General features: G+C 36.5%; 2 protein-coding genes and 1 long non-coding RNA gene across 3 annotated transcripts; 2 read left to right on the forward strand and 1 right to left on the reverse strand.

Annotated features, from left to right (window-relative positions):
• The first annotated feature begins 6,819 nt into the window (after positions 1-6,819).
• Positions 6,820-11,289, forward strand: LOC113282479 (serine/threonine protein phosphatase 2A 55 kDa regulatory subunit B beta isoform-like). Its single transcript, XM_026531493.1, has 14 exons — positions 6,820-7,100; positions 7,307-7,410; positions 7,504-7,602; positions 7,753-7,872; positions 7,962-8,156; positions 8,260-8,342; positions 8,595-8,713; positions 8,959-9,082; positions 9,236-9,359; positions 9,500-9,568; positions 10,016-10,107; positions 10,196-10,276; positions 10,682-10,755; positions 10,868-11,289. The coding sequence occupies exons 1-14, from the start codon at positions 7,013-7,015 to the stop codon at positions 11,005-11,007; spliced, it is 1,512 nt and encodes a 503-aa protein (XP_026387278.1). The 5' UTR covers positions 6,820-7,012; the 3' UTR covers positions 11,008-11,289.
• A 477-nt stretch (positions 11,290-11,766) lies between these two features.
• On the forward strand, positions 11,767-12,398 carry LOC113277728 (probable histone H2B.3). Its single transcript, XM_026526743.1, has one exon. The coding sequence runs from the start codon at positions 11,809-11,811 to the stop codon at positions 12,241-12,243; it is 435 nt and encodes a 144-aa protein (XP_026382528.1). The 5' UTR covers positions 11,767-11,808; the 3' UTR covers positions 12,244-12,398.
• A 1,407-nt stretch (positions 12,399-13,805) lies between these two features.
• LOC113277729 lies at positions 13,806-15,292 on the reverse strand. The gene is made up of 4 exons (XR_003325103.1): positions 15,119-15,292; positions 14,638-14,706; positions 14,352-14,504; positions 13,806-14,197 (listed from the first exon to the last, which is right to left on the reverse strand). It is a non-coding gene; the product is annotated as an uncharacterized LOC113277729 (long non-coding RNA).
• Between the last annotated feature and the right edge of the window lie 7,801 nt (positions 15,293-23,093).

Raw genomic sequence — 23,093 nt, forward strand, 5'->3', positions numbered from 1 at the left:
CCTTTATATATCCTTCAAATCAGGGTTTTGTCTTAGTTACAAATCAATCCATATTCACCGTTAGATGAAAACCTTATTTAGATTCAAGCTAATATTTCTCAACCGTTAGATCGAAAACTTAGCTTGTCACACACACTTGGGTAGACGTTTACTGGGTTTGTGAAAATCGTGCCCAAACGTGCACGTGTATGTTGGTTCAACATAGTAACCCAAAAGGTTAACCATATGAACATTTCATATTAACCTAGTTCTTCTTCACCATAACTAGTTCAATTGACTCAAATGAACTAGTTAGAGAGTTGTTCAATTGCTATGAGATCTTATGTAACTACACAAGACACAATTGAAACAAAGATGATTCGATTCGATGAATCGGCTCATGAACTTTATAGCCACGGTTTGCATAAAGCTTTCCTTAGTAATTTAAGTTTCATGTTCAGAGCATATCTTTAGATCATAACCACTTAAGCTCACAAACAAGTTCGCGGACTTAAGGCAACCGACAGAGTTTTCCAAACTCAGCAGAAAATCTCGGCAAAGAGACTTCCACCAGTTCGCGGACTAGGTTCGCGGACTAAACACGCAAACGAATTTTTGGAAAATCCCAGCAGAAATTCTCGGTAAGAAAATCCAATTCCTCCGGTTTCTCTCAATCAACAAAGTTCGAAAACTTCGGATTAAGGAATACATGGTTATGTAATCTAAACTCTCATTCCAATCATTAAGACATTCTCAAAGGACGTTATATAGCCGTTATTCACAGACCGTTTCACGTCAGAGCAATTCTCAAAGTAATTGAAACTTTTCATGACTTTCGTCACTAGGTGAAGATAAACTTGATCAAAGCGAAACGCTTTACCAACACACGATTTCGATAAAAAGATAAGTAGTGAATACTCAGCTCGAAATGTCAAATGTGTATGATCCATTCTATATAGCATACGACTTTTTGTCTCATAAGAAGTAGGAGATAGAATAGATAGACTTTTGAGTGATAGATAAGTTCAAGTCTCCACATACCTTTTTGTTGATGAAGTTCCACGGTTCCTTGAGTAGATCTTCGTCGTTGTATGATGAATCGCCATGAAGTCCTTGATCTCAAGTACACTTTCCTATCCTAGTCCGAGACTTAGATATGTAGACTAGAAATCAAGACTCATAGTTTTGATCACTAACATTGACAAACATGCTTGATATAGCAACGCATGCGAGGTCGACCGAGCTATGCTCTAACAGTTGGTATCAGATCTCTAGGCTTTAGATCTTGAATGGGACCGTAAAATAAAGTATTTGGTATGTTGATGTGATACTAAGCATGCTTGTTTGGTTTGATTGGTCTATTACTCGTTCCTTGTTTTAAGTTGTATACTTGCTTTTGTGGAATTCATGCGAATAACTAGTTGTCTGCTGGATTGTTTTGTTATTTATTATTTTATTTATTTTATGTAAAATTTTGAGGTTATAGTTATGTTTTTAATTTTCGGGACGAAATTTCCTTTAAGGGTAGTAGAATGTGATACCCTATATTTTTTTATTTACCGTTTCGGGTCGGGTTGTACCCAAATTAGCTAACCATGTGGTCCAGATGGGGTTGATTGAACTAAAAAGTTAGGGTGCAATTATAATCACCTAAATATGAGGAAAATCAAAAGACATTTAAAATTAAAATAAGTAATAATAAAAATGCGTATTAGGTATTATTATTAATCTTAGTATTTATATATAATGTTTTAGAAAAGTAAAGAATTTTAGAAGTTAGAAACCAAAAGGCTAGGAGAAAGAAAAAGAGATGGAGATATAGGTTTTTGTTTAGAGAAGAAAGCTATGGAGAGGAAGAAGATGAATTGGTGCTAGGGTTATTGAGGAGAAATTTTAATTAGGAAAATCAGTGGAGATAATGGAATTGAGGTAGAATGCGAAACCCTTTCTCTTCAGGTGTTTTTCTTTGGTGTTTATTTTATGTAATTTTGTATTGTTATGATTCAATAATTTATTTAAATAAATATGTACTTCTTGTTTATGATCAGGCTTTTGAAATTGTTATATACCATGATTAAGTACCCATGGTTAAATTTTGAGAACAATACACCACAAATTATCCATTGAATGTGTGTTTGAATTTGGATGATAGTTTCTGAAATTCTGGACAGTTCCGCTTTGCTGCGTTTTTGATATTCTTATGAAGTCTTAATGATACTAAAACGATTTGAGTCTTTAACAAAAGTTGTATATTTGTGATTTATATATCAGTGTTCTTTGGATTGAGTCAATTTGACATTTCTATGAATTTATCATGAATTGTTTGGTAATGACATGTAATCTACACAGTTTTTAGGATGTCCTTATAAATTCGATAACTTTTGTTTGAACCGTTGGTTTTCTGTGAAATTTGGATATGTGGTTGTTTATGGAGATATGCATGTGCTCTAAAAGTTTCTGGAAGATCAGATGAATAAATCACCCAAATATGTATGATGCAAAATGGATGCATTTATCTTGTTTGTAGAAATGCTTGAAAGATAATTATGTTCTTATGCCATGGTTGCTTGTGTTGTGTGTAAAAGTGTTTTATAAAAGGAAATGAGTTCATGTTTTTATGTTATATGGAAATTCGTTCATGCTAACGGCGGGTAATGATCCCCGAGAGTTAAATGGGTAATGATCCCCATGGGAACTTGTGTTTCCCGACCATCGATGGCGGATGTCCGTGCTGGTAAACGATAGGTGGTGTACGAACCAAGGTTTTCGTACTGTGAATGAAACGAGTAATGATCCCCGAGAGCATATGGGTATGATCTTCATAGGAACTTTTGTTCATGACCATCGATGGAGGCTGTCCGTGTCGATAAACGATAGGTGGGTGTACGAACCAAGGTTTTCGTACCGTGAACTCATGGTTTGAGGTGACTTATAAATATGTGAGTGACAATATTGATATGTAACTTATGTTTTGAAACTTAAAAGGATGGGTTGTTGGAAACACTATTGATGAATTGTGAATTGATGTGTTAAATTCCAAATGGATGATTAGTGGACTCATGGTTTCTTTGTGACGATATTAATACACGAATAGATGTGTTGAATCATTGATGAATGACTTGTTGACAATTATTTTAGTATTATAATTCATGGTTTGTTGGTTAATATGTGAATGATGTGTAGAAACCTTAAATGGATGAATTGTTGATAATAATATTAATAGTGTTGTGAACTTATGGTTTGTTGGTGACTATATTAACTTGTGAATCATGTGTTGGAATATGGATAAGATAATTTATTAGAAACATTATTGGTGATGTGATTGTTGAACATACCCTCAATTCGTTGAAGTTGTACTATGTTTCTTGTCATATGCTTTTTTCTTGACATAATGATTATGTTTCCGCATCTTTAGAGAACGGGTGCATTCTATTGAGTTGTCATCTCACCCCAATTGACATCCTTGCGGATTTATCAGAGTGGTGCAGCGAAAGATATGAATGAGTACCTTAGTGATTGAACTGCTTAATTGTATTGCTTGAAATGTAATTTGAAATAATATGTTTGGTTGAAATCATTGTTAAGATAATAAGCGTATTTATATGCTTTAGTTATGTTATATAAAGTTTCAACTATGTTTTGTGCAAAAGTAATTAACAAAAATATGTATGCATAAGTCTCTTTCCGACCCGTAACGCTTCGAGTTCGGATCCCCATATGGGTTTGACCCTGGTCCGGAACTCGGGGTGTTACAAGTTCGTATCAGAGCCGACGATGGGTCACCTGCCGAGGGTGAGAAGGTACGCTGGACGAGGTTGGTACAGGTGCCTCTCATGAGGGGCAGGGAACGTCGGAGATCTGGGATTGCGAATATATTCTGGAGCCGAGGGCGGCTCCAATTTAAGGTGGTGGTATTGTAATACCCCGATATTCGGCAGTGGTTGGCCGAATAGAATATAAGTAATGATTTGTCCTTTCCTAACACCGAGGCCTTTTCAGCACAATTGGCTCCAGAATTGGCAGAAAATTTTGTAATTAAGCGTGCTCGGGCGGGAGTAATCCGGGGATGGGTGACCATCCAGGAAGTTTCTGTTGGATTACCGCAACGATGCCCGTTGAAAACCCCACACTGTAGGATAACTGCAGTGGCTAAGTGGGGACAATATCAGTGGAGGTATGGGTCATTACAAATGGTATCAGAGCCGACGATGGGTCACCTGCCGCGGGTGAGAAGGTACGCTGGACGAGGTTGGTCCAGGTGTCTCTCATGAGGGGAAGGGAACGTCGGAGATCTGGGCTTGCACATATATTCTGGAGCCGAATACGGCTCTAATTTAAGGTGGTGGTATTTTAATACCCCGATATTCGGCAGTGGTTGGCCGAATGGAATATAAGTAATGATTTGTCCTTTCCTAACACCGAGGCCTTTTCAACACAATTGGCTCCAGAGTTGGCAGAAAATTCTGTAGTTAAGCGTGCTCGGGCGGGAGTAATCTAGGGATGGGTGACCATCCGGGAAGTTTTTGCTGGATTACCGCAACGATGCTCATTGAAAACCCCACACTGCCGGATAACTGCAGTGGCTAAGTGGGGACAGTATCGGTGGAGGGATGGGTCATTACAAGAACAACTTCCAAGTTTAAAAAAATCTCTAATGCAATACAAACGCATATAACCATCAATTTATCAGATTCAAAACTATTCATTATCTAATTTAAATTACTATAAAAGATTAAAATTTTGTTATTATAGAAATTAATGGGTTTATTTTAAAGACTCATTATTAGTATCTACATATATAAATTACAATTTCCAAAAGAACTAATTAAACAACCCTAATCATGTATTAATATTTTCCAAAAGAACTAATTAAACAACCCTAATCATGTATTAATATACAAAGACTTTGGGAGTATAATATGGGGGATCAAAATAAAAGTACCAACGGTTGTGAGTGTATTACGAACAAGTTCTACGGTGCGTGGAGGTTGTTTCCTTTCCATCAAGTTGCATGAAATCATAGTTAGTTTAGAGTGGCAATACAGATGATGATAACAAATAATTGTTCTTGTCTATTGTATGTACTCCTTTATCTATTCCTTAATTTGTGATCATTTTTGATGGTTGAAGAAACAAATAATTGTTCTTGTCGGTTTAATCGTATTAAAAAGAACATTACCAGTCACAATCAGTTAGACAATGTGGCAATACAGATGATGATAACAATTTTAGTGGTGCTTTCCACATTGCATTGATCGTTCGTTAAAGTAGAAATGGAAGAATTAAGATGCGAAAGTAGAAATAGAATAATTATGATGCAGAGGCCGAGAAAACTAGCAGTTATTGGGTGAATGGAATGGTCACTCGATGATTCACCTATTAATCCTACTCACGATAATGGTCTTTCTAGCAACCTTGTTGGTGCCAAAAACAAGTTAGTATGAACATCTGGGTATTAGAAAAAGCGGAAAATATATGCGTTGTTCAAAAAATTCGGTAGCATTAGTTACTGTAGTTAACTCTTCAGTTTGATGATGTCACATCTTAAAATCCGACAGTCCGGAAGCTGCGAGATCAAATTTTGGCGTCCATCTGACCAACGAGCGATGGGATAACCACCGGATGATAGAGTCCTTATCGCTCGCTGAAAACTGCATCATGTGCATCTAAGTGGTATCAGGGCCGGTCCTGAGTATTTTTTGCCCCAAACGAATCCAAACAATGTTGCCCCCACCGCCCACCCCCTAAAAGAAATGTGAGCAACAACGTAGCTGCAAAAGGTTGTTCCATCCTGAAATGCCAACATACTAATTAACGATGATTTATTATTATGTACGAATACTGTATTCAAGAAGGCAAACACATGTACGTTGTCCAGATATTTTCACATAGAAAGAACTCAAAATGCCAGAGCGTATAAGAGTAGTTAGAAATTGGTAACGTTTTTTAATCTTTAAGTACCTGCTATATGTTGTGTGTTTCTGGCGCAGGAACAATTCAAGTAAGGTTTGAATGCTAAATCTTATCAATGTAGTTGGAAAGTTATCGAATAGCGAGAAAGGATGCTCTAGGTGAACATGTTGTTAACGGAATCAATATTTGTGGCAAAAATTTCTGGAAAAAATATGGAGTAGAGTTGCATCAAACAAAATCCCAGAAAAACAGAATGAATTGATATCACATTCGAATATAAATGACATAAAAAACAACATTAACAAAGCATTAATTAGATTAAACTAAAACCCTAAAGCTTACCTTGAGAGACAGAGAGAAATCAAAAAACTAGTTCAAAAACATTCAGAAATCCTAATAACACCAAGTGAAGTCGATTTTGAATCGATTGGAAAATTCAATCGATTGGAAAGTTATTTCCTCAATCTTTATATTCATCCCAATTCTTTTCTCAGCTAGCAGCTAAATACTACAGAGAAAACCTACTTTGTTGTCTCCTTGGCTTGTTGCCCATAAATGGAGCTTTCCCTGCTTCCCCTTACGAACCGGTCCTTGTGGTATACTTAACATTTTGGCACATATGCTTACCACTTTATCATAACCATAATGGGCATAAAAATGATAAATTGTGGTGTTTGACATGTGAATAGGAATAAGCCTAAAAATTACATGGTAAAGGTTAAACGTCAGTTGGTGGGATTTGGTTGATGACATAAATTTCGACGACCTAAATGCGGTGACATGCTCACACGTGGATATATTAACTTTGCTTGGGTCAGCAGCAACAAAAAGACAAGATAGTGTCGTTATCAAATGATGGTGCGCAGTATCACCAACAGCGTAATTAGTAGAAATCGCCTTGGTGGAAAAAACAGAGTCACTAATTTACGCTTTGCTTTGCTTTCTTCTTTTTTGTGTTCATCACCTACGGAGAAAAAAGAGAGACAACTATTTGAGTGAGTTCTTTGAGAGAGACAATGATCACCAAATTTCAGAAAATCTGAATTCCAACAAATATTTTTTTAGTATACAATCTGATTCGACTAACCGATACTTAGAAGAGGATATATTAAAAAATAAAATGAATTCAAGTTCTGTAAATACAGTTTCAGAATGGAAGTTTTCTCAAGTTTTTGGTGAAAGAACTCCTGGAGAAGAAGTTCAAGATGGTCAGAATCTCTTAATTTTGTACCTTTCTTGCAAATTACAGTCTTGTTTAAGTTAGAATTGTTAATAAGTTGTAACTGCTCTGTTTCATTTCCTTAGTGGCTTACTAATTCGATGGTTTTGTTATTCTGAAGTTGTCTGGTTAACTTTTGTTACAATTTAGATACTAACTGAGAAATGGATTGCGGGTTTTGAATGAATTTTTCAGTGGATATTATATCAACAATTGATTTTGAGAAGAAAGGAGATTATCTTGCAACCGGTGATAAAGGTGGTCGTGTTGTCATCTTCGAAAGGACTGATAGGTTAGACGTAAGCTCTTAAATACTTAATCCCACCCTTTTCTTTTTCATTTATTGAAGTAAAATTGTTTTTTGAAGTAGAATTTGTTTGAATTATGATTAGTCTCGTAATCGGAAGGAGTTGGAATGCTTGGATCATGGTTTTTTAAAGCAGCAGCCTGATTATCGGTATAAGACCGAGTTTCAAAGTCACGAGCCGGAGGTATGTATATGTAATATCTTTTGTTTGTGGAATGTTGAAGAAGTGTTTTCACTCTCTAAACTACTGACCTCACAGTCCCAATTAGTTGTGTGTTTCACTCTGTTTGGCTTTTCTGTTTAATTAAGAAATTTATGTCATGTATGGTTGTAGTTCGATTATTTGAAGAGTTTGGAAATTGAAGAGAAGATAAATAAAGTAAGATGGTGTACCACGTCAAACGGTTCATTGTTTCTTCTTTCCTCAAATGACAAAACAATTAAGATGTGGATGGTAATAATCTGTTGAACTCTAGAGTGGTTTCATTTTGAGATGAGCATTCTGAAGCGTGGTTTTGAAGTTGTTGTTGTGGATCGGAACAGGTGAAAGAACGAAAAGTAAAGAAAGTAAAAGAGATGGATCAAAATCCCTCGTTATGTATGGAAAATGCACTACTTGCGGAGAAGAACTTCGCAGTGGAACAGGATGAAGCATCTGTTTCTAATGGCTATCGTTTGGAATGGACTGATAAAGTCGGTACCAAAACATCCCCGAATTCTCAGGAAAGTGTCCACAAGGTATGTTTTGTGGATTTTGGAGAAAATGCCCATATGCATTACTTACAATTTGGCAGCTTTGGCTACAGTGAATTTCTAATTATGACGAATTTTGTGTAACAAGTTTGGAGAGACTTCGCCCGCAAGATGTCGGAGGGTGTATAATCACGCTCATGATTACAATTTAAACTCTATCTCAACTAATAGGTAAGTCTCCTGTTTCCATCTACTATTCCACATATTCTTTTCAGATCAATTTTCAAGTTATCGTCTGCAGGATTCATTGTAGACAAATTAAAATATCAGACACGATTTCCATTTGAGGTTCATACTGTAGCAACCAGAATATATTGCCATTTGATTTTATTAAATTCAAAGATTTTCCGAAATTGTAATTAATTCCCTGCAATTCCATCAATGGTGATTTTATGTTAACCACGCAACATGTCTCTTCTGCAGTGATGGGGAAACCTTCTTTTCTGCCGACGACTTGAGAATAAATTTGTGGAATCTGGAGATAACTGATCAGTGTTTCAACATCATTGACATGAAGCCATCCAACATGGAAGACCTCACAGGTATCTTCACTGCAACATCGGAATCTAGTGTTCTTCCTATCTTTTTTAGGTTTCAGCAGTCATGGTAAAAAATTTAAATGCCACTATTTGTGTACCCATTTGTTCATTGTGATCAGAAGTTAAACGATATTAATATGGGAAGTAAATCTAATTCTGTAGACAAAGTCTTGGTGGCATCATCAAACTACCCTTTGTTTCATCCTATGTTATAACTATATCCTGATATTATGTTAACTTGCGTTCAGAGGTGATAACATCAGCCGAGTTTCATCCAGTTCACTGTAACATCTTAGCATATAGCAGCTCGAGAGGTTTTATTCGACTCGTTGACATGAGGCGATCAGCGTTATGTGATCAAAACGCGAGAATGTAAGATACTAGATTTGCATTTCCTTTCGTGGTTCTGTGAGTGTCAGTCATAGAGGGAACATTATCTGTTTGTTTCTTTGGCCTTATGATTAGTGGACATTTAGTGCAGAACACAGTGCTTCTGGCTTTTGAATTGGTTGTTTTTCTATGCAGATTACACGACAGTGAAGCTCATGGATCGAAAACGTTTTTCACCGAAATAGTCGCTTCCATTTCTGATATAAAGTTTGCGAGTGATGGAAGACACATCTTAAGTCGGGATTACATGAATCTAAAGGTCTTATATTGTTATGCTGAGCATGAATTTATGTACTTTATGGTCAGCAAAATAGTTTTCTCTTATTATGGGCATGTAGAATGAACCTTTCTATTTCATTATGCAACATGCTAAGAAAACCGCTTCCACCTGAATTGTAGCTCTGGGACTTGCGTATGGAAGCATCTCCGGTTGTGGTTTTTAAAACTCACGAGTACCTGCGCCCTAAGGTAATGCTCCCTGCTAGTTTCACATTTATAAAAGGATCATATTTGATGATGTTAACTGGGCAGTTGATAAAACAAAGATCATGGAGGTGGCATGTGTGAATTCTTCATTAGCGGTCTTTATGGAGTATAATTCAACTGGTTATGACTTATGAGATCCTTCAGCCTTCGTTTTAATTAGCTTGTTATCTGTCACTTTCTTGCACACGATGAGGTATGAGCTATCACCTAAAGTCAGCCTTAGCTCGGTTGGAAGAGTGGAGGACCGGTCCTCTAGGTCGCTGATTTGATTCTGGCAGGTCGATGGGCCATATTCTGCCTGGGAGCTTTAGCCTTGTACCTCAATGTTCTATTACTTTTGTCCATTATCACTTGCCTCCATGAATTTGGTATGTTTATTATTTGCCGGGTTCTCATAATTGCCAACAATTTACTCTGTGGTTTCTGCAGTTGTGCGATTTATACAACAATGATTCAATTTTTGACAAATTTGAGTGCTGCCTAAGTGGAGATGGGAGTCAATTCGCAACCGGATCTTACAGGTTTCTTCTTAAATAGACTGCAGCTTTCTTGCCGATGTTAGCTTACAGCTGTGTCTGACTCTCCCACTGTTCTGTACATTTGACTTAGCAATCAATTTCGAATTTTCGCTCATGGAGATGGAAGTGGCGAAGGAATCACGTTGGAAGCTAGCAAAAATCCAAACTCCAAGTATGGTTACTCCTCCTTTTCATCCTTTGAAATTAGAGATTTATCTAGTAGGAATAGCTATGAAGTAATTTAAGGTAGATTTAGTGGAAAAATATTGCGTCAGTAAAATAGTTCTGTTGTACATTTTGCATGCTGGAAATCTATGAAAACTTAAATTGGTACAAAATTTTCTCTCTCCAGAGACCTAGTTGCCTGAAAGCCCAAAACAATTGAACTATTTATATGATTGGTAGTTTGTCATAGTTGAACCTTACTTTGGTAAAGTTACAAGCGTCAAATATCGATTGGAAAAGTTGAGTTATATGGTGCTATCTAGTTCTAAAGAAATTATATCAGTAATTATCGTGTGCTTATCTTGATCGTTAGTGATATTCCTATTAACATTATATTTCAAATCCATAACAGGAAGCAGCATATCCAGACATCACGACCTAGACGGACATCCATAAGCAACCTGGCTCGCGGACAATTCCGGCTAGGTTAAGAACCCTCTAAATATTTTCACTTATGCCTGTTCTTGTTTTTCATGCTGCCTTCGACTCATACTGGCATTGAAATTCTTTCGTGTTTGCCATTGCTAACTTTGTGTAGGAGGACACGACAACTCAACGGAAAATGGTGGAATTCCATGCGATTTAAACTCTAAGCTTCTACATCTCGCTTGGCATCCCACAACTAACTTGATAGCTTGCGCAGTTGCAAATAGCCTGTACTTGTATTACAACCCCTAATTTTTCTTTATAAATTCTGCTAGTACTAGTTACCACTGTGCTTGAAGAAAAGCACCTTGATGTCGTTTTCAATCAATTTATTTATTTTGAGCGAAGTTAGCTATTTGTACCACGACGATCTAAACCTGAACCCCAGGGAACCTTAACATTATATGCCTCTGGGTGCGGAATCTACATAGTTAGGTGCGTGATCCAGTGGGAACTCACATCTAGAGTATGTTGTTGTGATAATGACTTTTGGGGGTCAAATTATTTCTCTAATGTCAAGCTCATTACCATGCATTGCAATTTCTGGTCAGGATTCTTCATGAATCGAACCCCTTGTATAAACGTATGTGCATTTACAGATAATACAGCTATATTAGATATCGGAATGAATTCAGTAACCATTTGTTAGCTGTTGCCAGGTTGTGCCATCTTTCACTATCGACGCTATCTCAAATTTTAACAAGTCAACAAGAAGAAATGGAATTAACGCCTGGATGATAGCTTATTCGTTATGTAGCACGTACGAGATTACTTGGATCATTCCCACTTCCCAAATCTAGACCTGACAAAATAGTCACGAATTAATATTTTCCACTTAATTAACAAAATCTTACGGCTTAAATCAGCACTTATCCAAAAATCCGACGGTTTCGATGAACAATAACCTTAATCCGTGCCTATCAAATTGTAGCCAATCACGATCACTCTCTTTCCAAACAATCACCTATAAATACAAAACCTCAAATTTCATCAAAACCTCAATCTTCTTCTCTACCTCAACGCCGATCTCCAGATCCAAAAAAAACAACAACAATGGCACCACCCACAAAAGCAGGAAAGAAACCAGTGGCTGAGAAGAAACCAGTATCATCATCACCAGCAGAGAAAAAACCAGCAGAAAAAGCACCACCAAAACTAGTAGGAAAAGATGAATCATCATCAGATAAGAAGAAGAAGAAAGCAAAGAAATCTATTGAGACTTATAAGATATATATCTTCAAAGTATTGAAACAAGTGCATCCTGATATAGGAATATCAAGCAAAGCGATGGGTATTATGAATAGTTTTATCAATGATATTTTTGAGAAACTTGCACAAGAAGCATCAAGATTAGCTAGGTATAATAAGAAGCCTACTATTACTTCCAGGGAGATTCAGACTGCTGTTCGTCTTACTTTGCCTGGTGAATTGGCTAAACATGCTGTTTCTGAGGGTACTAAAGCTGTTACTAAGTTTACTAGTTCTTAACTTTTATTTAGGGATTCATGAATTTGGGGATTATTTACTTACTGTGGTTATGATTTTTGAGAGTTTGATACATTTCATGGCTTTCTTGGTTATGCTTATGATTATTTACTTGCCTTTCTTGATTATTGAATAAATAAATTATTATTTTTTCTTAATTGAAGATATTCTTTGTTCATTTCCATTTCCTTGTTCGACTATATATTTAGGAATCATGGAATTGCTGGCTCAGTTATATCCTGTCCTGTGTGGTTCTTATTGAAAACTATAATTAAAATTAATGTCATTTTTCTTTAATCATCGAATCAGAAACCTCTTAAACCGAACAGTTTTGGCTATGATGAAGATTTTGGTTCTGATTAGATGATCTAAACTCGTTATATTATAGTAGTATATGTCAATTATCTAGTATGGTTGAATTACTTATTTTTCAGTAAGCAACCCTAATGACAGAAGCCTTGGTAAGCCGCTGGGTGTTCTTATTGACGGATTGGGAAAACAAACATCTCTAATTTTATCAACTACTAGACTCTCTCTAGTACAACGACGCACATAATTCCTAAGTCCTACCTTCAACCAATCTTTGCTATGTGTAACAACTCCTCCATTGTAATGTTGGAATTTGTCATTTACTTGGTAAAATAACCTGTGTCTAGTTCTCGCACATCTATTTTCATCGTGGGATGTGATCCAGAATCTACTGGTGGCCAGAAATTTATATTCAAATTGTGTTTGGTAAAATATCAAGTTCAACAACCTTTGAAAATAGTTTATTGGGTTCAAAAACAATTAAAATTTTAACCATCTCTAATTTTATCAACTACTAGACTCTCTCTAGTACATCTCTAGTACAGTGGCGCACATAATTCCTAAGTCCTACTTTCAACCAATCTTTGCTATGTGTAACAACTTCTCCATTGTAATGTTGGAAATTATCATTTACTTGGTAAAATAACGTGTGTCTAGCTCTCGCACATCTATTTCCATCGTGGAATGTGATCCAAAATCTACTCGTGGCCAGAAATTTATATTCAAATTGTGTTTAGTAAAATATCAAGTTCAACTACCTCTGAAAATAGTTTATTGGGTTCAAAAACAATTAAAATTTTAACCATCTCTAATTTTATCAACTACTAGACTCTCTCTAGTACATCTCTAGTACAGCGGCGCACATAATTCCTGAGTCCTACCTTCAACCAATCTTTGCTATGTGTAACAACTCCTCCATTGTAATGTTGGAATTTGTCATTTATTTGGTAAAATAACTTGTGTCTAGCTCTCGCACATCTATTTTCATCGTGGGATGTGATCCAAAATCTACTCGTGGCCAGAAATTTATATTCAAATTGTGTTTAGTAAAATATCAATTTCAACCACCTCTAAAAATAGTTTATTGGGATCAAAAACAATTAAAATGGTAACCATTAAATATTTATTTATATAATATTAATCTACTACTCATTAATATTATTATTATTATTAAAATGTATTGTTATTGTTTTCATTTATTACTAGCTTTTGTGCCCGTGCTACGCCCGGGCGGCTTCGCAAACTTGGTCCACCAATTCAATCTACAAATACAAATAGAACGGGATAGTTATCAACCAACTACAAATACAATGCATCACTGACTCTTTCTTTGAACCATATTTTTGATTTGGTAAAGCTCGGCTTCGCCTCGCCCCGTCCCGATATGACTTGGTAAAGCTCGGATTCGCCTCGCCCAATCCCGACAGGCGATATAATTTGGTAAAGCTCGGCTTCGTCTCGCCCCGTCCCGATATGACTTGGTAAAGATCGACTTCGCCTCGCCCAGTCCTGATATGACTTGGGAAAGCTCGGCTTCGCCTCGCCCAATCCCGATAGGCGATATAATTTGGTAAAGCTTGGCTTCGGCCTCACCTCGCCCCGTCCCGATTTGACCCGGATGCATTTGAATTAAGGATAGAGAACTCATCTCATAAGTCAAAGCAACAACTTTCAGTAAAAAAATTTAAAAAACCACAATCAAGAAAACTGACAGTGACTCCTGTCAAAGATTTCAAAAGGTAAAAATGGTATTTCATCCGTAATAATCCATATGCACTTGAAATTCAGTATGACTTATTCACCTTGGTTTCATCACGCAAACTTGTGACACTTTGGATAGCAAAGGCAGACTTGCTATCCCAGGGAGCTCCTGGATGCAAGCAGGTCATCCCGTATAACACCATTCGTCTACGAATGCTTGTAGTTTCTGCAATGCATGTCAAGGCGTTCCTGAACTGCAGGCAATAGTGGTTACGGTATCGGTCCAAATTGTAACATCAAAAAACAATATTGATGTGTGTGGATTTGTTAATAAACGGGTGAAAATTCTTTTTATGCAAAAAAATACAGAAGAGTTACACAACATACCTAAACGGTTAGTTGCAATTTGAAGCTCTATTCTATCTGTAGAGTGCTTGAAAGGCAATCTCGTAACTCCTACAAAACAACCAAAAAAAACAGAAAAATATAATATCCGACTTGCAGTTTGTAAATTCTTACAAAAAAGATGACGATACATCCACGAAACCGTTATTACAGCAAAAAACGCAGTTCTGCAGCTGCACTTTCTTGAAGAAATTTACTGGTACTCTGTTTTGAAGGGCTTCGTCTTTGTAGCCAACTCCAAAGTAGTTGGAGTTTTTGTTTAAGATCTGGTTGCAAAGAGAGTTTTGAGAGTTTTGCTCTCAAAACAATGTTTCATGAGAACACCCGTATAACAATGAAAAGACGTCCAAATTTTCCAAAACAATGTTTCTTATTTACCCGAATAATGTAAACTTCAAGTGATTGATTTTGTTGTCAAGAATAAACCCAAAACAAATTGATATAATAAACGAAATGGTCTTACCTGTAAAGAGATTATCACGATTGTTACAGAAAACTTTTTGGGACGTAATATAGTATAACTATATTATCATGATTGTTATCAAAAAACCTTGTCAAGTTTTCTTGCCGCTGGAAACATAAAGAAGAAGAATTCTCTTGGCCGTTTAGGGTTTCATAAGAGAGAATAAGAGTAGGAAGATTCGGGAGGCGGAGAGACGCGAGTGCAGAATAGGTTAGGTTTTTATGTTTTTTTTTTCTTTTTTTTTTATTTCCGTTTTTAGTTTTTTTTTCTTTTATTATTACGAAAGTTTTAAGTTTTTGGCGTAGGAATGAGATGGCAAATGACATGGCGAGGGAGAAGAAAAAAATTAGGAATGACATGGCGCAAAAGAGAGAATTTCTAAGCACTTTGAAGGGGAGGGCGAGGGTCACCATGCGTCGTGGGAACCCATATGACTTACGTTTTTAAAAGAGTTAGATTAGATAAAGAGTATTACATTAACTAGTTGGAAGCCTAACAAGCTAAGCTCCAACAACGTACTACTACATTAATTGAACAAGTTGTTGTGCTAGCCTACCAGCGAGTCTCATGGGTAACCTAACCAAGGGAGCCGAAGCTGATTGGGTGGGGGGGGGGGGGGGGGGGGGGGCTGAGATTGTGTCACAAGGGGGCAAGCTAACTCTACCTTCCATGTTAATTCTTGCAATATTACGCCATTGAGGGATCGAACCTGGGACCTCCTGGAGCGCATGAAACTTTGGGAAACGGGGATGACCAGCTGAGCTAGGTGTCCGTTCTTTTTTATTGATTATTGTTTTTATTATATAAATAATTTCCAAACAAAAAAAAAACTAAATATTTGTTCTTGTTTATTTATTTTTTAAAATGGGGTTAAATCCCAGAGGTTATATTAAAATTTGAACCTCAAAGAGGTCTACTACCTACAAGCCTAGGTAGCTAGGAAGAAAAAGAACCCCCAACCCTGATGTTGACGAGTTTCGAACTCCGATTGCTGGTAAAATCACCCAACGACTTTACCACTGTCCCACAGTGAAATCTGCAAATTAAAAAATTCATTGAAATGGTATATAAAAAATAGTTTGGATATAAAAGATAAAATATATGGTGGTATATATATATATCTATATTATAAAAAGAAGTGGTGTGTGTGTAGCCTTACAAATCCGACCATCGATTTCGTCATCCCACGATGGAGATTGATCGGTTATATGTCCTATATAGACGTCCGTCCGAACCCTTGGCTTCCTAATAAAAATATGATTCTAAAGATTATTTAACGGCGTCGGATCCTTGGATTTCTTAATTTGACTGCAGCGTTGGATTTCGTCATCCCACGATGGAGATTGATCGGTTATATGTCCTATATAGACGTCCGTCCGATCCCTTGGCTTCCTAATAAAAATATGATTCTAAAGATTATTTAACGGCGTCGGATCCTTGGATTTCTTAATTTGACTGCAGCGTCGGATTTCCTAATTTGACTAAGTTTCCGTTAATATAGGCTAACACTAAGTTTCACCAACAGATGGTCTTCTATCTATAGTTCTTCCCCTCCATTAACGACTTCTAATTCTTAACTTCGTCTCTTTATATCATAATAATACTGAGTTATTAATACTAAGTTATTATTATGGATGATTTAAAGGATGGATACGGTGAAATAAAAGAAAACAGAGCTGATGATTTAAAAAAAAATTGGTCTAAAGAGGAAAGGAGAAGAAAGAAAACCTAATAGAGGAAGAGGAGTGAATTGGGTAAGAGGTTTTATGTTTAATGCAACCAAATATCTCCTTACTAATACATCTTCACGAAAAACATATGGCTAAGGGTCTGTTTGGCTTATGTTTGGTGGATGACCCTCCATGAAGATTATTCTTATACACCAGATATACTCTGGTCCATCGAACGTTCAATCATCCAATAAGCATAATGATTTGTACCATAACTTTCTCAAGAAAATTTAAGTTAGCCTCAACTAATCTAAAAGCTATTTTTAAAAAACAAATAAAATAAAAAACATGGTAAAGATTTATGTGCGAGATTTAAGTGCCACAACCCCGACCAACAGAACATTAGGGAATGTTTAAGGGTCACGGTCGGGGCTGTAAGCCCTGGCTAATTTGACCTGACCAACAAAATACTATAGTATTCTCAAGGGACCACATTCCCGGCTAATTTGACCCGATCAACAAAATACTATGGTATCCTCAAGGGACCACGGCCGGGGTTGTAAGCCCCGTCTAATTTGACACAACCACAAATACTAGGGACGCAAGTCCGAACTAACTTATAAGCTCGATGTTTGACCGTTATAATCTAATTATTTTTGCGAATGACTAAAAAAGATTTTGGTAGAATACGGACAAGCCGATCAAACAACAAAACGAAAACAAAAAAGGTTGAGCCCTGGCTGTAGGCCGGGGTGATACCTATATATATGTATGTGTGTGTGTATTAAAGGCTCATTTTTATCATTTATAAAATAAAATAATGGTAGAAAAGAAAAATCATATGTTAAAATAAGATGAGACTATAATTGTTTTTCTTTTAAAATTTTTAAAAGCTCATCTGCCCCATCTTTTAAAAGTTAGGGGATTTTGGACATACTTTGCATGAAAAGCGCTTTACAAAAACTTTACCAAACAATAGGATGAAAAAATAATATTATATATATATATGTTTCTAAAATGCTTTCGGAGAAAAGAAAAAAGAAAAAAAAAAATCAATACCACACTCATCTGAGATATAACTCTTAGAATCTAATTTACACCCTCAAATCGAACCATATAATCTTTGCTTGACTCAGCCTCTCAGACATTAACTTCTTCACCTCTCTATCTTCATAGCAGTAACATTAGTACGCCACCACAAAACCACTCTCTTCCTAACAGGGTATATCAATAGCATTATCTCCTCTTTCTCATTCTTCTTCTCCGCCTTCTTTTTCTTTTTCTTTTTCTTCTTCTCAGTTGTACTTCTAATTATAATCCTAAATTTCACTTAATCACAACATTTTCAGACGCAGTGGAAGAATCTCAATTAAAACCAGTGACAATAAGTTTTTTCTTGTGAAAAAGCGGGGGTCTAACAACCACACCCAATATTTCGTTTAGGCAATCTGTATGGACTAACTCCAATATAATTCCAAGAGAATCAACTAAACACTCAGACTCAATCAAGGAAAATATATCCGAAAAAGTGGGGGTACAACAACCACACCCAATATTTCGTTTAGCAATCTGTATGGACAAACTCCAATATACTTTCTAAAGAATCAACTAGACAGTCAGACTCAATCTAGATAAAAAGTATATATCAAAGAGTTTATATCTCAATCTCTCGATTTGATCTTTACTCAAGAAAATATAAATCTGCAAGTCTTTATCAAATACTAGAGAGATAACTTGGATGGTACCAAAGACCGATATCCAAGTGTCAATCAATTTAAATCAACAACCAAAAGGTTGGATATTCTAATTGATTGAACAACGCACAACCTGTGATATTTCAATTATATAAAAAAATATAATGCGGAAAAGAAATAATATAGACACAAGAATTTTGTTAACGAGGAAACCGCAAATGCAGAAAAACCCCGGGACCTAGTCCGGATTGAACATACACTGTATTAAGCCGCTACAGACACTAGCCTACTCCAAACTAACTTCGGTCTGGACTGTAGTTGAACCCCAATCAATCTCACACTGATCCAAGGTACATTTATGCTCCTACGCCTCTGATCCCGGTAGGATACTGCGCACTTGATTCCCTTAGCTGATCTCACCCACAATTAAGAGTTTCTACGACCCAAAGTCGAAGACTTTAATAAACAAATCTGTATCACACAGAAAAGTCTATGATAATAGATAAATTCGTCTCCCACGAATATACCTACGAGTTTTGTTCGTCTTTTATAAATCAAGGTGAACAGGAACCAATCAATAATACCAGACTTATATTCCCGAAGAACAGCTTAGTATTATCAATCACCTCACAATAATCTTAATCAACGCAGCGAAAAAAGATATTGCAGAATCACAAAAGATGAGACGAAGTTTGTTTGTGATTACTTTTCTATCTTGCCAATCGGAGATATAAAATCTCGAGCCATTTATTACAATCGTACTCGTAACGATAGAAACAGCAAGATCAGATCACACAACTACAAGAAAAGTAGTATCGGTTTGGCTTCACAATCCCAATGAAGTCTTTAAGTCGTCAACCTGGTTTAGAAGAAGAAACCAAAGGTTAAAGGAGAATCGACTCTAGCTTAGCACAACTAGTATCACACATAATGTGTGGGGATTAGGTTTCCCAGTTGCTAGAAATCAAGACTTATAGTTTTGATCACTAACATTGACAAACATGCTTGAGATAGCAATGCATGCGAGTTTGACCGAGAAATGCTCTAACAATCTCCCCCTTTGTCAATTTTAGTGGCAAAACTATTAATACATATGGAATACAAAAAATAAATAAATTAACTTTTGTAGCTCCTATTCCACACGCCTAATCTTCAACATTACTCGAAATCCTCGTCACTTCCAAGTACTCCAATGATCCCAAAGGTTGTAAGTTAAGTATCATCGTTGTTGAAAATCCGTAGCTATAACAACAAGAAAACAATAGTTCTCAATCATTGTTATACAGTGTCATAATATCATTACACAACGTCAAAGTTCAATTGTATCACAACTTCAACAACAATACTATGGTGATATGTATCACTCTCCCTTAGTCAATACTCCATCTCACATGGAAACCACCCCCCCTTACATAATGATCCGAAAACCATATGTATTTGTAGTGTGAACTACATATTAATTCTCCCCCTTTTTTGTCAATAAAATTGGCAAAGGCACACGAAAGGGATCCTAATGAAATTTCCGAAAGAGACATTTCATGACCAAAAGAAAGAACACATATCATCTTATTTAGATGCAATCATAAAGCCGAAGCTAAATGCATTCATCAAGGAGTTTAAAGATACAAGATAACCCCTATAATAATCCACAGCTGCACTCCCCACAAAGATTTGGCAATTAAGCGCAAGTTCAAAAAGAACTCTCCCCCATAAAATGTCATTCCCGAGAGAACAACAAGAGCGACCTTAATTTCGAAGAAAAAAAAATATTTCTTTGGACATAACAAATCACATACAAGTATGAATTTGAATCCAAAATATTCAATTAAACTAACCACAAGAGAACCCATGATTAATTTAATCGAAAAATGCTCAACATAAGTGTTAGAGCATAGCTCGGTCGACCTCGCATGAGTTGCTATATCAAGCATGTTTGTCAATGTTAGTGATCAAAAATATGAGTCTTGATTTCTAGTCTATTATAGCTAAGTCTCGGACTAGGATAGAAAAGTGTAGTTGAGCTCAAGGACTTCATGGCGATTCATCATACAACGACGAAGCTCAATACAAGGAACCGTGGAACTTCATCAACAAAAAGGCATGTGGAGACTTGAACTTATCTATCACTCAAAAGTCTATCTATTCTATCTCCTACTTCTTATGAGACAAAAAGTCATATGCTATATAGACTGGATCATACACATTTGACATTTCGAGCTGAGTATTCACTACTTATCTTTTTCTCGAAATCGTGTGTTGGTAAAGCGTTTCGCTTTGATCAAGTTTATCTTCACCTAGTGACGAAAGGCATGAAAAGTTTCAATTACTTTGAGAATTGCGCTAATGTGAAACGGTCTGTGAATAACGGCTATATAACGTCCTCTGAGAATGTCTCAATGATTGGAATGAGAGTTTAGATTACATAACCATGTATTCCTTAATACGAAGTTTTCGAACTTCGTTGATTGAGAGAAACCGGAGGAATTGGCTTTGCCAAGTCCGCGAACCCAGTCCGCAAACTGACAGAAGTTCTCTTGTCGAGAATTTCTGCTGGGATTTTCCAAAAACTCGTTGGCGAACCTAGTCCGCGAACTGGCGGAAGTCTCTTTGCCGAGATTTTCTGCTGAGTTTGGAAAACTCTGTCGGTTGCCTTAAGTCCGCGAACTTGTTTGTGAGCTTAAGTGGTTATGATCTAAAGATGTGATCTGAACATGAAACTTAAATTACTAAGGAATGCTTTATGCAAACCGTGGATATAAAGTTCATGAGTCGATTCATCGAATCAAATCATCTTTGTTTCAATTGTGTCTTGTGTAGTTACATAAAATCTCATAGCAATTGAACAACTCTCTGACTAGTTCATTTGAGTCAATTGAACTAGTTATGGTGAAGAAGAACTAGGTTAATATGAATTGCTCATATGGTTAACCTTTTAAGTTACTATGTTGAACCAATATACACGTACACGTTTGGGCACGGTTTTCACAAACCCAGTAAACGTCTACCCAATTGTGTGTGACAAGCTAAGTTTTCGATCTAATGGTTGAGAAATATTATCTTGAATCTAAATCAGGTTTTCATCTAACGGTGAATATGGATTGCTTTGTAACTAAGGAAAAACTCTGATATGAAGGCTATATAAAGGAGACATCTAGCATTTGACAAAACTAATCCCCACACGTTTGTGTGATACTAGTGCGCTCGCTAGAGTCGATTCTCCTTTAACCTTTGGTTTTCTTCTCTAAAACCAGGTTAACGACTTAAAGACTTCATTGGGATTGTGAAGCCACGCCGATACTACTTTTATCGTAGTTGTGTGATCTGATCTTGCATCTTCTATCGTACGAGTACAATCTATTGATTGGCTTGAGATCGTGAGAGTTCTACGATAGGCAAGATAAAGAAGTCACAAACATCTTCGTCTCACTGTTTGTGATTCCTCGACAAACCGCTTGTGTAGTCAAGAAGGATTGTTGAGAGGTGATTGATTAATCTAGGCTGTTCTTCGGGAATATAAGACCGGATTATCAATTGGTTCCTGTTCACCTTGATTTTATATCTTAAGACGAAACAAAACCTAGGGTTTTTCTGTGGGAGACAGATTTATCCTTTGATATACTTTTCTGTGTGAGACAGATTTGTTTATTATCAAGTCTGTGATTTTGGGTTGCAACAACTCTTAGTTGTGGGTGAGATCAGCTAAAGGAATCAAGTGCACAGTATCCTGCTGGGATCAGAGGCGTAGGAGTACAACTGTACCTTGGATCGGTGGGAGACTGATTGGGGTTCAACTATAGTCCAGTCCGAAGTTAGCTTGTAGTAGGCTAGTGTCTGTAGCGGCTTAATACAGTGTGTATTCAATCTGGACTAGGTCCCGGCGTTTTTCTGCATTTGCGGTTTCCTCGTTAACAAAACTTCTGGTGTCTGTGTTATTTCTTTTCCGCATTATATTTTATATAATTGAAATAATACAGGTTGTGCATTAAAGATCATCAATTGGAAATCCAACCTTTGGTTGTTTATTGATATTGATTGATCCTTGACATTGGTCCTTAGTACCGTCCAAGTTATCTCTCTTTGATAAAGGCTCGCAGATTTCCATTTGCTTGAGTAAAGATCAAATTGAGAGATTGAGATATAAACTCTTTGATATATATTTTTATTGATTGGGTCTAACTGTCTAGTTGATTCTCATAAAAAGTATATTGGTGTTTGTTCATACAGATTGCTAAGCGAAATATTGGGTGGTGTTGCTAGACCCCCGCTTTTCAATTGGTATCAGAGCAGGCAAACACACTAAGAGTACTATGGACAAGAGTACTATCTCTGATAAACGCGTCAGTAATAAAAATTCTCTCTCGTCTAAATCTATTAAATAGAAAAGTTCAATCTCGAATATAGAAAAACCTTGTGGTTCGACGAGACAGAAAAACAATGGCATGAGTGTTCATGATTACCCTTCGAAAGAGACCTTCTCTTCTAATGAATGGGATACAGCTGAAGAGATTAAATTGATTCTAAATCTTGTTAGAATTCAAGCTGTTAGAATGAATCAGTTAAAACACCATGTCAATGCTCTTCTTGGTATTGTAAGAGATTGCAAAGTCCATG

This window comes from Papaver somniferum, chromosome 5 (assembly GCF_003573695.1).
Source record: "Papaver somniferum cultivar HN1 chromosome 5, ASM357369v1, whole genome shotgun sequence".
NCBI lineage: Eukaryota > Viridiplantae > Streptophyta > Magnoliopsida > Ranunculales > Papaveraceae > Papaver > Papaver somniferum.